Genomic DNA, 16,583 nt, shown 5'->3' on the forward strand with positions numbered 1-16,583 from the left:
AAACACGCCCACTGCCCACTGCCCACTGCGGAGACGCGGAACATCGTCGTTAAACCTGGAAACCTGGTTCTGTACCGGTGCATGCTGGTACTTGGAGTTCTCGTGCAACTAGCATAAACCTATGGTATACACGATGGGCGTTCAAGTCAAACTCGTATATTTGAGTTTCGAAAATTAAAGAACAAATTTCAAGGAGTGGCAACTGCATTTATTTGTCGACATCCTCCCCTGCTACATTTGTACAGCAGTGGTGGAAAGTAAAGTTAAAGTAATTCGTTTATTTATGCTTAAGTAGCTTTTTCGCGTATCTGTACTTTACTGAAGTATTTCCGTTTAGGGAGACTTTGACTTCACTACATTTCAAAGTCAACTATCTTACTTTCTAGTTAACTAGGTAATCACGCAGCAAGCCGACAACCAGGATAAAGCGTCCGCTCTTTTTGAACCCGTTTTGATTGCCGCTTGGTGGCATCTGCTTAGCATCAACATACAGTATAGCGTCGGTTCACCAGCAAAGCAGAACAAATGATACAAATAAACCTTAAACCAAAACTGCCTGCTCTCAAATCTCTTTGGTTCTAAAGGATATGGTTTAGTCTCAAAGTTTTGGCTTTTTGAATATTTTAATAAATCAGTGTTTGACTCAATAATATCATTCTATCAATAGATTGGTGTGCTAAGAGTAACAGAATCAACTCATCAAATCAAACGGAGTTGATTAGGCAAAGAGTCTAGTGACAGAGATTATAGTAGGAACATTATAGCCATAATAAACCATAGTACTTTGGATACTCAAATACTTTTGAAGGTAAATACTTTTGTATAGTTACTCAAGTGAAAGTTTAAAGGGAGCACTTTTACTTTTACTGGAGTAATATTTTAGTGTGTAGCTCTTCTTTTACTCAAGCACATGTTTTGTGTACTTCATCCACCACTCCTGTACACTTATTCCAGCTTATAACTAATGCCTGGAAAGAGTTGAATAGAAAGATTTGTCAGTATGCCTGAACCATCGTAGGACAACCTGCTTCACTTTGTCATCAGAAAACCACCCCAACCAGGATCGTCACTGACGGGTGTATGGCCACGTGTGAAATGGTTAAATCAATCAAATGTCTTACTGTGGATGAGCGTCTCATCATCGTACTGTGCTTGAAGTCTTCTTTGGATATTCGCGGGTTATAAGCTTTAGTTCACAAGAAATCAAACACTCCCTGTTGCATGCACTGTTGTCTGCCATCCTATTAACAGTCACTGGACTGGTCAGCGACATCAGTACTACCGTGCTAGCTTCATACCTGTAAAATTAAAAGTCCCAGTTTGACTTGAACCTTCAAATATTAGCTTTAACTGAGGCATGTAGAGAAAAGAACACAGCTAATTACGCAAAGCATAAAATAAATCCACCGTTACTATATATTTAGTAAAGCTTGTGTTTGGTGAGCCGTGATCTACAGATGGCTTCTTATCCAGCACTTTGTGACATCAGGGTTGGAGTGTTTGCTTTGTCCCAGCTGGACAGTTTCACTGAACTCACAGGGCGTTAGCTGTTTTAGACCATCTGGTAGGGAAGACCAAAAACAACATCTGATTCTCAAACTTTGAATACTGAAGACTTCCTTCGAATTATTTGCTAATGCCAGAAGTCCCTATAAAAATTTGGAGCACAGGAGTTCAACATTTTTCAGCCAGGCAGCCTTTCAGGGTCACACAAATCCTCTCAGGACAGATTTTTCCTGAAAAAGTATTTATTATCCAACTATTTAAATGAAAGGCTCTTTTAAGTGTTAAATATAGTGTGTTTTTCTTTAAAGCCACTTTTAACTAGCAGGACATGTTAGGCCCAGTTTGACATCATTTGAAGACCTACTTGTTTTCGAGATTGGATTAAATCCCATTCAATTCAAAGGACCAGTCAGACAATGCAAATTCAAATGTATGTTAAATAAAGTGTCTTTGATATACTTTTCAAACAACTTCTCTGTAAAAGACCCCAATCATCAATGATAACCACCAAGATGATATTACAATTTAATGTGGCCACAAAGCAAAATATTCAGTATTATAGCAGCCAATTACAAAAAAGCCCATGGATAAAGTGTTTTCTTTTGTCACCAGACCACAAGCTTTTTCTTTTTTCTTTTCTTTCTTTCTCTTGTCCTAGTGAGGTTTTTTCCATGCAATGTCATTCATTTGAGATCTAAATTGACCTTTGTGCAAATGTCCGTCATTGATATCGCGATGAAACATGATTTGGCTGCATGTCGGTCTTTCAAGTTTCAGAGCCTTAAAGATTTAAAGCCTTAGATTTGATTTGTTGAACATGAATTTCAAAAGCGATAGGAGAAATGGGCAGTATTTGTACAGATGTAGCTACAGTGTAAATGGAGTAAAAAGGTTTCCTGGTCTTATAACAAAATAAAGAAAAGGAATGTATTTCTAACAAGAAGAAAAATTTAGCGTGTAAGGTTTCACGGATGTGCCTCCATATTATAAAATGGTCAACATTTGCATATACTGCATATAACTGTACATTCCTTTCTAACTTACATGTTACTTCCTCAAAGTATTATGAGGAAATAATATATTGAAACAAATTATTCAGTGAGATTAAACATGGAAGAAAGGTATGAATTTAGGACAGAATGGAATGTCCTGGCTGATTAATGACTTAAAAAAATTAAACAAACAAAAAAAAGAATAAAAAAAAGATACCAGCTCAGAAATTTAATTTCCATTATCTGATGTGATAAATTGTTGAATTACTTGTTTATGTTGTCTTCCTGTAAGCTACACTCATTCATTTTGTTAGTTTGCTTGTAATTTGTAAAAATAAAGGTAAGTATTTCCCATTTTCAACTAGAAAGCATTTGTACTCAACTGTATTTTTGGAGCATTGATGTAAAAAAAAAAAAAATAAAAGGCGGCCACATATGTGTGGCACCTAAAGCTCCTGTATACAGAAGTATGCGTCATGTTGGATCATTTTACTTCAAATTAACAGTTTTATTTGCCAAGGACACGGTGAGACTTCAACATTTTCTTTTCAGTTCACACATAGGGGAAGTGAGCGTGGTAGTGAATAAGAACACAGCTGGTGAAACGTAAGTAGTCTAAAGAGACCCTCTGGGTTTAAGTGCACTACAAGGAAATGTAAAATGCCAGACAGATGCCAAAAATAAATTAGGAACAATAAAATCTCTATTTCAGCCGTAGTTCTTGAAGAGACTCCAATTCACGGACATTGCAAAATTAGTGTGCAACATTGCCAAAGGCAGTACTGTTCTTAAGCCTGGAGTGCACACTCACGAGAAAACACAGAAACAGAGCGCACATTGTGATGTTCGCCAGTGATGCCCTTCTCTTAAAGCATGCTCGTTCTTTAACAGTCAGGAGGGGGGCGTCCAGTTAGCCAAAAGATGCTTATCGAGAATTAAATGTTTAATAAAACAATAATGATAATTTTCATTCATTAATAATGTGTTTATTGAGTGGTTTGTAGGAAAATCTTTAAATCATATAATGTATTTTTGATTGTACTGTTTGGATTGGTCATGGGACAGTCTTATTCTTCCATACCAGTGAGTGGGCCTCCTAAATAAGACGCTACAACACAACATTGACATCTAGTGGAGGCAAGTCTGGTACTGGTAGATGCTAAAATCAACCATTTTTTGTGTATTTACTCTTCCCACTGTCTAAGGTCACCCCATAGTGTACGGAGGAGAACCATAAAGGTTCCCTTCAAGTCCAGTTTAAGTCTGAAAATTTCTTCCTTGGATCTTGGATCCTTGTATTCTTCCTTGGATCATCAAGTTTTCTTGCCAATGCTGCTTAGTAGTTCCTTATTAGGATCTAAATCTTTGTGACAATTTTTATTAGAGCAATAAAAATATTAACATTTTCGTCAGCTGTCATTTAGTAATAAACACTAGAGAGGAATATTATCACAGAAACACCTTTTGTGATTAAAAAGAAAAACAATTTATTCAGTAACAGTGAGTTACTACAGTTGTAGTGTTCTCATTGTATTCTACAATCAGTCAAAGTAGGATCATAAAAATAAAGAAATATAATATACTTACATATCTGATGTAAAACTTTTAAGACGTGTTTTCAGTTATTTTTAACAATTAAGTGCAGTTTTAAAATATAATGAGGAGTGGAAACAATGCATTAAAGCTAACTTGTCCATGATTAAATAGTTCTTACATACAGTCTTTGTAATAGAGAAATGGCACACAAACACACTTGTGAGTTTGGGATTGTTTGGTTATGAAGCAAAACAAAACTGAACAATTAAATACGGTGTAGGTCTTATCACATAAGAATGTCTGGAATGTAAGTTTATAAATACTTTAAACACCTGCCACTGCATTCGGTATTTAAAAAGAGAAAATTAAAAAAATAAAAGTGCAATCACAGGGAAATGTAAGCCCGCCTTCAATGTACCGCCTTCAGTCCATGTGGGTTCAAACAAAACCAGTGAATGGAGGAATTAAAAGGTGAAAACCAAAAGATCATCCCCTCATCTTTTACCATTTATTCCTCTTCTTCTTCCTCCTCCTCCTCCTCCTCCACTCCTCCCATGACTTCTACAATGAGCTCAGCTGTACAGATGGCTTCTCCAAGGTTGTTAACTGCCTTGCAGGTATATTTGGCGTCATCGTCCCCGCTAACCTCAGATATGACAAGACTGCAGTTTCCTTCCTCGTCATAATCAATCTGGAAATGGCGTGTTTCTTTAATAGGCTGGTCATCTTTATACCACACCACCTCAGGATCAGGATAACCTGAAAAGAAAAAAACAAACAAACAAACAAACAAACAAACAAACAAGAAAAAACAGGAAAAAGTAATTAAATACAATTTTACACATAAAAACCATCCTGATATGTAAATATAAAAAAAAATACATGACAATAGTAAATACCTATTTTTTTCAGGTTTTTTTGTAAATAAGTGTTGTCAGGGCCTGGCAGTAGGATGGACAAATGTATAACTAAAACGATCATCTAAATAAAACTAAAGGACTGAAAAATGCATTTCTGAATGATGCCATTAATTAATGAGGGTTTGCTACAAAGTAAAAAAAATCTGAATTTGCAGAAGTCTGCATTCACATACCCTCAATCTTGCAGTCAAAACGTGCAGCACTGCCCTCCACCACCTCCACGTCCTTAATCACGGAACTAAATGAGGGCTTCATCTGACTCCTCCGCTCACTCGCTTCTGCATACTTCTGGTTCTCCTCTGAAGGAAACACGAACCATTAATTATGATGAGAAATACAGTCGAGGTTAGTTTTTTTAAGACTAGAGTAAAATTTAGTAATTTTTCAAGACCGTGTGAAAGACAGTTGATTTTGGAAACATGTTGAGAAAAACTAGACAAAAAAATGTAACTTTGGTTTATTTTTGTTTGAAATATTCCCCCCGTTTCTCCCAAATTGATCACCTGACAATCCTCCACCCACTAGGTAACACTCCCTTTTCACCAGTTTAATGACAACACGTGTTTTCTCTGCGACATGTGAATTCTTTCCACAGCACACGTCATGACACTCAGAGAAAACAGCTAACTAGCCTTTCCTACACATATGACCTTACAGATGTCTACAATAGGCTAGTTTCGCTCTGACTGACAGAAGAAAGAATTTGCCATCTCCCCACCAATACAGTACATTGCACCCAATTCTACTCTCCTGAACACCAGGTCACAAAAAGATTTGCCATCGTCAGGATTTAACCTCTTGATGAAAGAATAAATGCTGTTCTGTTGTTCCACTCTGAGGCATTCTGGACCTCCAATAATGATGAGGCTGATGACCGACAATGACAATAATGCTGATTAACTTTTACTGCGCCCGAAAGTGGACATAAGATGGGGTCAATTTTGTACCAACTGGCAATAATAAAAACAAAAGCGCCAAGTACAAATAAAACAAACACTGTTTCCATGGTACCTTCAACTGAGAGGCTCTTCTTGGCATGGACACCAGCCATCATGGCCATGGAGGAGAGTCGACCTATGGCACGCACTGCATGACCCGTTTTCTGTGGAGACGGTTAATGTGTATGTTATGAGTATAACAAAGTGGTAAAATGTGTTTCCTATATGCAGGCAGATGACAAATTAAAGAGAAAAAAAAACACTTTAACAAAATATCAAATACCAGACATAATTAAAGACACTAGAACAGTTTCAATGCACCTTGGCATGGATTATACAAGTGCAGGAAACTACTAATTTCCAAAAGAAGTCCTCTCAGATGGTTTGATGATGGTGGAGAGAGCAGTCTAACACAATGGACCAGAATCTGTTATGAACCTTGAAGGTCATAGCTTATAATTTAGCTTTATGTTTTTAAATCAAATCATTCAGTGAGCTCTCGTGCCTTATGGATGGAGGCTTTCATCATCAAGGAGACCATTCATATCAGCAAAGAAATGCTGGCTAAAAATGATAGGATTAATAAAGAACATAAATATGCCCAGGCAGTATAACTTTGCACTGATTTCCTGAGTTCTTAGAGGACAAGTGGACACTAACCAGACTAGCACAATTCCCCTAACAGAACAATAATCACGTTTTCCTTTAATTTGTCACGTTTGTACATGCCCAACTAGATAAACATTCAAATAAGAGATTTTAGTAGCTTCAAATATTTGAGAATAAAAGGAATGATATTAACCCTAATAAAAACCCTGTATGAGGCCTTATGGTCTGTAAGACTACTTCTATAAAATAAAAATAAAAACCCTTCTGCTCCAATTAATCTATACATGAAAATGAATGTCAATATTTCCATTACTCAGAGAAGTGTATTGTACATATAGTACATAGAACATCTATAAATAGCAGTCATAATGCACGTTCTTCAGTTGCCTGCCTGCAGATTTGCCCTAAAAGTAAAAAAATTATTTTTGTTTGTAAACAGTGGCATATACAGACACACCCCTGTTTTCCAATACTGTGAAATCATCGACTCCAATACTGATCTTTTCACAGCAACAGGTATTTGATTTCTGCACAGTCTCAACTCACCTGCCACCTCCTCCTCAAGATGTACTTCTTCATCCTTTCCTTAGAAAGCTTCTTGGCTTCCATGTTCTTGGTGTCCTGTTTAAGCCAAGGGTGCTGAAAACACTGCTCACAGGTAAGACGAGCCCTAAGAAAACACAGTTACTCAGTTTCATATAGAAACCACTTCTTTTCCTCTGATGTTTTACACTGAACTATAATAAATGGTTTATATCATCTCTTAAGCCAATTTTACATTTAAACACAGTATTTTCTCATACCAAGAAGGATTTAGTATAATAAGTGAAGACAATCAAACAACACCTAATAATTAGATTGTCACTTATATGAATATTCCCATGCTTTTGTGTAAAACTTATAACCTACTGTAGTCATTACAGATGCACAGTGAATACTGTTTGGCAGATGGGAAAATCATTTATACTTACAGCTGAAAAAGGTTTGAAACTTAAAACTGGCCAAAACAGAGATAGAAAAAGTATCTCAGTATCTCTGTATCTCTGTATCTCAGAAATCTGAGGTAAGTCAGAATAACTGATAAATGTATCTGTGTAGCATTGATATATTTATTCCTTTTGTGCATTTACTCTTTATCTCTATCATTTCACATTGTCAATGAATATCTATTGTATAGAGATGTGACACCATTAAAAATAAAACAACAATGATACACAGCCTACTTCATGTCTTTCTTCAGCAGATTGCTGATGAAGTCTTTAGCCGCGTCTGAAATTTCATCGAACGCCTCGTCCTCAAAATCCCAAGTTGCCGACGTAACGTTGGACAGCGTTTCGTTTTCATTATCCCCCATGAACGGAGATAATCCACTCACACTGAAAGAGAGAGAGAGAGAAGACGAGAGCGAGAAGGTCAGACTAAAGACAGAAGACAAACATTAGCGAGATGAAACACGAGTGAATTTTTCCGGGGATGGGGGCGACAGCTGGCAGTGGTCACACTGAGTAATTCAATCATTCTGTACTCAAAGCAGTAGTGGTGAGTGATTATAATTTGGCTCTAATTAAGCAGATCGCTATCAGATTATTATTAAACACCCACCCCGAACAGATGGAAACAGAACACAACACATACATTTCTCTCTACCACTGTTACTTCATCCGTTTTCATCTGCCTTTAAATACCTCATTGATGCATCTAAAGTGCTTTGTTATCAAACAGCAGGAGGATATTTTCTTTCTGCTCAGCTCAACTAAGCGAAGTTTAGAGCAGAGCTGCAATTTAACTTTAACCCTCACAGACATTGTCGTAATAAACCAGCTCTTTTATAGCTAAACCACTTGTGCTGGCCTGAGTGGAGGCTGAAATCCCAGGACTAGCATTAAGGGGAAAGATCAGAGAGAGGCCACAGCGCTACCACAAAGAGACAGACTTCAGCAAACACCGCTAAGGTCACATGAGCGCCGCTTCAGTAGTATAAACACAGGGGGTGACCAAGTCCACACATATTTTCCCTCTACATGCACATGGATTCTCCTTAGATCAACTGCCCACAGTCAGGGATGTATAACCTCAGTATGACTACCACCTGCTCATACACACACATACTAAAGCCAAAAGAGCCAACTGATCATACTAAGGAATCTGTAACTTAGACGACTGCAACCAAAACCCAAACAATTGTTAGATACTCACAGTATGTAGCAGATTACACCGATACTCCACATGTCTGTAGTGTAGCTGATGGCTTCATAGTTGATCACCTCTGGAGCTACAAACTCTGGTGTTCCAAACAGGACCTTTAGTGAGCCAGCATTTTCTGTTTTTACGACAGATTTACATTTAAGCAGTTAGCACAGACTGTGGTAGTGATCAGTTGTAAGTCCATTGACAATGTAGTGTAAATTTTATGCATAATATTATATATATATATATATATATATATATATATATATATATATATATATATATATATATATATATATATATATATATATACACACTTTAGCGTCCATTGTATTATATCTTCTCAAGGGACAATAACACAATAGAAATAACATTTTTTTTATGGGGACTAATGTATAATATAATAATTTAATTTAGCTTGATAAACACATTCTAAACAACAGATTTACACTGTGATTCATTAAACACATTACTCAGGTTTCAAAAGTGTGCATTCCCTTGGGACAAAATTAGGAACATGATTATGAGGTCTCAGGTTTAAAAAAAATAAAAAAATACTAACAAAAATTGGGTGCTCAAATAAATACTAATGAACAGCATTAGAAACTGCAGTCAAATCAGGTCTAGACAGCAAAACTGCATTATTTTACTGTCAATTTTATAGTATATTTTGCATTGTTCTATTACTGCAAGATACATCAATTTAAAACATTCTGCAATTTGTGTCTGCTCATGTAAATATTTTGTATTTTGTAGCCATAGAGGATGCAAACTTTTGGACTAAAAACTGTCCCCAAAAGAACATACCCAGCCTGCGAGCAAGTCCGAAGTCGATGAGTTTGATCTTGCTTCCTGTTTTGTTGACACACATGATGTTCTCCGGTTTGAGGTCGAGATGAACAATGCCTTTCTTGTGAATATATCCGACCCCATCTATAATCTGCAGCATGTATTTAATCACCTCTCTCTCAGACAGTTCAAAATCCTCATCAATGATTCGCTCAAACAGCTCTCCTCCAGAGACCCTGCACGACATTAAACATGAACCATACTGTTTTGTGGCTAATAAAGTTAGCAAGGCCATGACGCAGCTTTATGCACCAGGATCACCGTGATACTAATGAAATTATAATGAAATGTTTTTCAGGAAATGTGAGAAGACATTCAAATGAATAACAGTGTAGGTTAATCGTGAGATATTTTAACGTGAGCTTTCTGCAAAAGGCCTTAAGCAAGAGGAATAAATATTAGCATTGTTAATTAAAAGTACTGAAGGAGAAAAGTCACATTTCTGAATCAGCAAGATCGAGTGGCTCATCTACATCTAAATAGCAATGAAAATAAAAGAAAATACACATCATCCAAGACTCCAAAATAATTTGTCTAAATTTTACTGTACTATAAAAAAAAAAGATAAAAGCCTTTGTTAATATATATATATATATATATATATATATATATATATATATATATATATATATATATATATATATATATATATATATATGCATGTATGCATCTTAAGCAGTCTGGAATATAATTCTATGTCAGCAATTTAGGACTTTCAGGATTTAATTAGAAGGAAACCAGAATGAAGACAGTTTTAAAATACATACTTACATTTCCAGTACCATGACCATGTCTGACTTGCCTTCAAATGCATCAACACACTGCACAAGTTTTGGGTGACGCAAGTCATTCATGATTTTAATCTCTTGTCTGACATTCTCCTTCTCTTTTCCAGAGTATGCTTTTATAAATTTCCCAGCCCAGACCTTTTTGCTTGTTTTATCTACCAATTTAAACACGGTCCCAAATTTGCCCCTAGAACAAGCAAAAAACAAAAAACAAACAAACATACTGAGACACTACACATAATACAAACATGAAAAAAGTCTATAGTTGTTTTATAAACCTGAAGCAGAAATCACAGTACTGAAACTCACGATCCAAGCCGGTCACCCACTTCATACAGGTCTTTAACCTTGACATCAGTTTTAATAGAGACGTCTGTGTATTCGTCTAGTTGCTTCTCTGATTCTGCCGGTAAAACAGTGTAACTTTTTGGTAAAGGCTTTTTCAGTACTATAATCAATTACATACAACTGAAAAGTAAAATCTCAAACTAAAAAGAGGCTGAGGTTTGACACATACCATCATCTGAAGGCTCAGCGTCATCTTTATTCTCTGTTAAATTACAATTAAACAGCATGTTAAGATGCCACTGCTGAACTATAAAAAGAACAAGTTTACTATTCAAGCACTAGGTGGAGCTCACCATCTTCTTCCACTTCCTCCACCCCTACTTCGACGGGAACGCTCTCTGCGCTAGGCTCCCCAACACCGTAGATATTCCCAGCTCTTACACGAAACTTGTACTTCCTATCAGCCAGCAGGTTCTGAACATTGTATGAGGTGCTGTTACAGGATGCCAAGGCTTTCCAATTCTTATCCACGGAATTCCAGACTTCCAGCTTATAAGACTGAACAGCACTTCCGCCATCATATGTGGGGCCGTACCACGAGAGGGTCAGACTGGATTTGCGGATGTCTGTGACGGCTGGGATTCGAGCAGGAGGATCGGGTTTATCTGAAATGCAAAGGTTAAAAGGTCATGATCAAACCTGAGGAGCAAGAGGAGTAAAAAGACCTAATATCAGCATTGTTTTACAAAACAGCAGCTGCTTTCTCCTGTTGAGGCCAAAAGTGAATCCAGAACATATTCAGAGGAAAGACTGGACATGAGGAGGGAACCAGTTAAGCGCACTTGTTTTGGGAAATCCTAGAGTAATGGAATTAGTGTATTGCTATATATACTTTGCCAAGCATACTTTATGCTGTACCTCACAGTTCATTAACCCCTGATTCAGTTAGAGAACTCATGGAAGTATTTGAAGTGCATGGGTTTTCTCTGGATTCTCTGGCATCCTCCCATTGCCCAAAAATATATAACCGGCTAAAAAGAAATAGCCTCTAGTTGAAAATGATTGTGTGAATGAGTGTGTGAATAAGTGCACAGTGCTGAGTGATAGATTTTCTTCCCACACAGGGTGCTGTTCCAGTATGACCCCACTGCAGCCCTCAAAATGATTAAACACTTACTAAAGAGGAATTAATTAATCAAATCAATCAACCAATATAATGCTAATAAAAATCTAAATGATTTATTACACCAAAACAAATACTGTGACACTTCTCTCTAAAGAAAAGAAACTTTCATGCTAAATCAACAAATACATTCAGTCAGATGTTTTACCACAGAAGTTTCTACATTACAGTAAAAAGTTCAAATTATTTAAACTTTTTAGTTGGTTTTATCCCTTTAAGGTTTTTTGGTTAAAGAACTGTGAAGTACAGAATTAAGTATACTTGGCAATCATATTGGAGCAGTATAGGCAATTCCATTACTCTGGGCTTTTGAAAAATGCAATGATAGTTATAGTTGGTCACACTTGTGGGTTTAACACTTACCAATTTGATTAATTACAATCAATAATTAAATGGGATATTTTTTTTTTTATTTTTTTTAGCAAATCATAAATGCATCTATTATTAACCTGTTCATTATGCACGATCATGAATCAATAGAAATTTGGTTTGAAAGAGGCAGATGTAGAGGACAGGGGGGGTATGGAGACGGTTGATCTGCTGTGGTGACCCCTAATGGCAGCAACCGAAAGAAAAGAAGAAGAAGAAGATGATGAATCGATACAATTAAGGTATTTTACTTTATTAATCATTATTTTATTAACATTAACAATTATACTGCTAAATCTAAACATTGTCAAATATTTAAATCCCTGCCAACAAAATGCTACTGTGTCAGTCGTGGATCATGGAAAGTAAAACTTAAATCTGTCACACTGTTGGTTGAATTGATTTTAGACATTAAAAGACATTAAAAAATTTATTAAAAGCTTCTTTCTTTATGCATTTCTATTTAAAACATTATCATAAATGGCTGCATATTAACTTAATGGGAGAAAAACGGTAGTTCTATGTGAAAACAGACATTATACACCCCATATAACAAAAATGGCCTGATCCTTATTTCATAACACCTCTGTAAAGATTTGACTGTGAAATTGGTAGTCGAATCAGGCTAATCCTAGAGTCAAATCTTCGAGGTCACCCCTACTGAATACTGTACATGTACCACCTCTTTCTAAAACTCATGCAATACATTACTGGTTTACTTTTTTGTGTGTTAACAAATGGGTCTAGAGAAATTAACAGTTTTTACACATTTGATGAGGTCCTGCCCCCATAATCCCACAAAGGTGGAGTGGAAAAGGCTGCTTCACCGTACACACTGCAGTGTAGCCAGGACACTAGCATAAACATGCCAGAGCAGCCCCAATATTAGCATTGGCACATTCTGAAGAAGTCTTACCTACTATGGTGAGGTTAAGTGCAGCTTGCTTCAAGCCATAGCTGTTCCTGATCTCAATGGAGTAGCAACCGCAGTGCTCCTGCTTACCGTGTGCGATTGTCAACTGACTGCTGGAGTTTGTGCTCTCAATGCTGATGTCTCCAGTCCCACATTCAATCTATTACAGAAATAAATAATTGAGACAGGAAATCAGTTTTTAATTGACCAGGAAAAGCTTTTTTATTTACTAAATAGGAGATCAGAATGCCCATGTTCACAAAGTGAGCTCAATAAAGATATGGTTTACATGGGTAAGAATGGAGGCTCTTGAGTGGCCTGCTATAGAGCTCTGATTTCTGACTTATTGATCATCACTGGGATGAATTGGAATGCTGACAAATGTCCAGGCCTCCTCATCCTACATCAGTACCTAACTTCACTAATGCACTTGTGGCTGAATGAGAACAAATCTCCACATCCACACTGAAAAGAGAAGTGGAAAATCTTCTCTTTCTTGGTTGAGTGTCCACAAGCATTTGTCCAGAAAATCAGAACATTAACCAAGTTACAGTTGATTGGCAGCTTCCAATATGATGGAAAATAGCAAATACTACCTAAAGTAGCTTCTGTTTTCTTATGTAATTGCTCGTAGCTTCTGTTATCTTATGTACTTGCTCAGTACATGTTTTCTGCAAAATTGCCACTTAGAATAAATACTAAGTAACACAATTACATGAATAATGCTATAATAATTCAGGATTTGTTCAATTTGTTCAAAATGCTTATTAAATGCACATTACACTCACTGGTTTGCGAAACTTGAGCCAGGTGCAGGTGATGGGTGGCGCTCCAGTGAACTTACAGACAAGACTAACCCGCTCTTCTGCTCGAATCTTCAGATCATCAGGAAACTGCAGGATCTGAGGAGGCATACCTAAATACAAAGTGTATGCATATACATGCAGAGGTTTAGTGCTTTCACAGCTGGTGCCAGTCTGCATCCACACACAATAAGGGCATAGGTCCAAGTGTGTTGTTTTGCAAAAGAAAGATTAGAAAATTCCAGAAATCCCATGACACACCTATAAGGCAATAAGTTACAGAACTAAATAATGAAAGCAATCATGCTAAATAAGTGACTGTCACTGGTAAGTGTAAAAAAACCAAAAGTTTTTTCCTATAATGGTCCATTTTACCTTGTTTAACTGGTATTTTTGGTGGTGGCTTCTTGATTCGGGCCTCGTCTGAAAAAAAGGAAAACTTAAATCAGTTCTGCATTACGCTGAACCTCAGCTACCACAAGTACCCGGATAACGATTTGCTTGAGTACATCATATGTAGCAAAAACAAAGGGTAGAAAGCACATATGCACACACTCACATTTGTCTTCTTATTGTTTGTGAGGACCTTCCATTTAATACTACACCATGCTACAACCTAAACTTTCAGAGTTTTTGGTAAAAGTATTTAAAATTCCTTGTAAGGCCATGCCAGGCTCATGCTTCGTTTCCAACAACAGTCACATATTCCTATCCTTGTGGGAACACATTTTTTTTAATCTTTGCAAATTACTTCCACGGGCTTTCATATTAATGTAGCCAAACAATATTGTGCCATTGCATTTGCTAAACAAATTGTATGGTCTACCCAAACATGCTCCCAAACTCAAGAGTATTGAGTATTCATTTGATTAACACAACATTTGATCCTGCACACACATGTATAAACTAGCTGATTCTGAGAATTTGAGAGAAAAGAGAGGGTGTGCCTTGTTCAGTTCTCAATGTCCTAAGAGAGATCAGATTATATTCTTTAGTGCTTGCCTTTTTTGGTCATACTAAATATAGCCCCCAAAAGAAGCCAGAAAATAGTTCTTGGCAGCATTTATTTTACATCTGAACATTGCCATGAAAAAAAAAATAAGGTAAAGAAGCAAACTAACTCGATCAGCATGTAAAAGCTGAACCAGGCTTATTTCAGTCAGCAGCCATTAGAAATGTATGGTGTACTTTTCAGTGGTACGTCACACATTCCAGCCTCGCTGCTTATCCAGAAGAAAAAACTTCCCTGCTTGGGGAAATGAAAACTTCCCTTTGCCAACATTAAACAATATCAGTTTCATGACTTCACTCATTGTTATAGTGATAAGAGACAGCCTTTTTTAAATTATTATTAAACAAAGCCATTCACTTTTTGGCTTTTTGGAAAGACGTGTCAGTTCAGAAAGAAAATAATTTATCAACAATAATAATCTAATGAAAACATCTGCTATTTCAGCTATTTAGCTTCAACACTGAATAATTTGAGATATTTTAAAAAAATGTTTTGTTCTATTAACTACATACTGCAGTAGAGAATGTTTAAACAAAATATTTGATTACCACTACGCCAAGAACTACTGTAAACAGTTCTGCAACTAAATGCAGAATGAAACCATGTGGTAAAACAAATCTCATCACTAATTCAAAGACAAGATATGCAGAGATAAAAACACACAGTGTGGACATTATGAAAGCATAAAAAAAATTAAGAAATAATGCTTACAGTTGAAAGTAGCAGGAAAGTGAAATTAAATTAATACCACAATGGAATCAGTACATCCATAATCAAAAGTTTATCTAAGGCATCATCATCAATGTTTATGTCTGCTCAGTGAAGGCCAGCTGCCTTTAACCTATTAGATAAGATATACCTTTAATTGTCCCACAGTGGGGAAAGTTCTCTTTTACAGCAGCAAAAAAAAAAAAAAAAAAAAAAAAAAGAGACATAATACAGTATATACACACACAACACAATGTATAAATACAGGAAAAAACTCAACTAAATAAAAAACAAAAAATAATAATAATAAAGAGATCACGAGTAAGTAGTAACTCTAACAGACATATTGCACATAGGTAATATTGCACGGTTTTAAATTATTGTTATTGCACATTGTTTTTTTTGTTTTTTTACTTTGTTATAGTTATTATTGCACAGTTAAACGGTAATAACAGTGTATATTTTGATGACTGCTTCACTGGGAGCAGCTCTGATTAAAAGTCTAATAGCAGCAGAGAGAGACGTGTGTCGGTATGCGTTGAGTAACCATTTGCAGAATATAAAAGTTACAAAGCTGAACTCTGGGATACATGTTGATACCTTCAGGTTTAGAAACCAGAAAGTGGTAAGATTTTTTTTATAAACCATGCTCACAACCTCGTATACTTTATTTATAGCAGACCTAAAACAATTATAGCATCTGTAAGGAAAAAGCTTGCAGAAACAAATATTTAGAAGATTCACCCTATAACACACACATGCATGCACACACACACTCCGTTGAGAACATGTTAACTTTATATAGGACCTTTTCCAGGCTTAAAGAAAAAAAATGATCATATACAAGACAACCTGACAGTCAAACATATGGACATTAAGATTTGCCCAAATCTGAACAAAATATACACTAAAAGATCAGCATATTTTGGACTGACATACAGTATGAACATAATTATTAAGGCAGCTAATTAATACTATATAC

At 36.2% G+C, this 16,583-nt stretch overlaps 1 protein-coding gene across 2 annotated transcripts in view; it reads right to left on the minus strand.

Annotated features, from left to right (window-relative positions):
• Positions 1–3,960: 3,960 nt before the first annotated feature.
• mylka (myosin, light chain kinase a) overlaps positions 3,961–16,583 on the minus strand; it is a 50,852-nt gene continuing 38,229 nt past the window's right edge. For both annotated transcript variants that reach the window (XM_046845090.1, XM_046845091.1), the window contains 14 exons: positions 14,257–14,304; positions 13,867–13,994; positions 13,082–13,238; positions 10,967–11,278; positions 10,843–10,875; positions 10,635–10,728; positions 10,309–10,512; positions 9,496–9,713; positions 8,698–8,821; positions 7,725–7,877; positions 7,048–7,171; positions 5,966–6,056; positions 5,128–5,253; positions 3,961–4,793 (listed from right to left, as the gene is read on the minus strand). In XM_046845090.1, coding sequence (XP_046701046.1) covers positions 4,543–4,793; positions 5,128–5,253; positions 5,966–6,056; positions 7,048–7,171; positions 7,725–7,877; positions 8,698–8,821; positions 9,496–9,713; positions 10,309–10,512; positions 10,635–10,728; positions 10,843–10,875; positions 10,967–11,278; positions 13,082–13,238; positions 13,867–13,994; positions 14,257–14,304 — 2,063 coding nt within the window. In that variant the 3' untranslated portion in view covers positions 3,961–4,542. The remainder of the gene's footprint in view (positions 4,794–5,127; positions 5,254–5,965; positions 6,057–7,047; positions 7,172–7,724; positions 7,878–8,697; positions 8,822–9,495; positions 9,714–10,308; positions 10,513–10,634; positions 10,729–10,842; positions 10,876–10,966; positions 11,279–13,081; positions 13,239–13,866; positions 13,995–14,256; positions 14,305–16,583) is intronic.

This window comes from Silurus meridionalis, chromosome 3 (assembly GCF_014805685.1).
Source record: "Silurus meridionalis isolate SWU-2019-XX chromosome 3, ASM1480568v1, whole genome shotgun sequence".
Lineage (NCBI taxonomy): Eukaryota > Metazoa > Chordata > Actinopteri > Siluriformes > Siluridae > Silurus > Silurus meridionalis.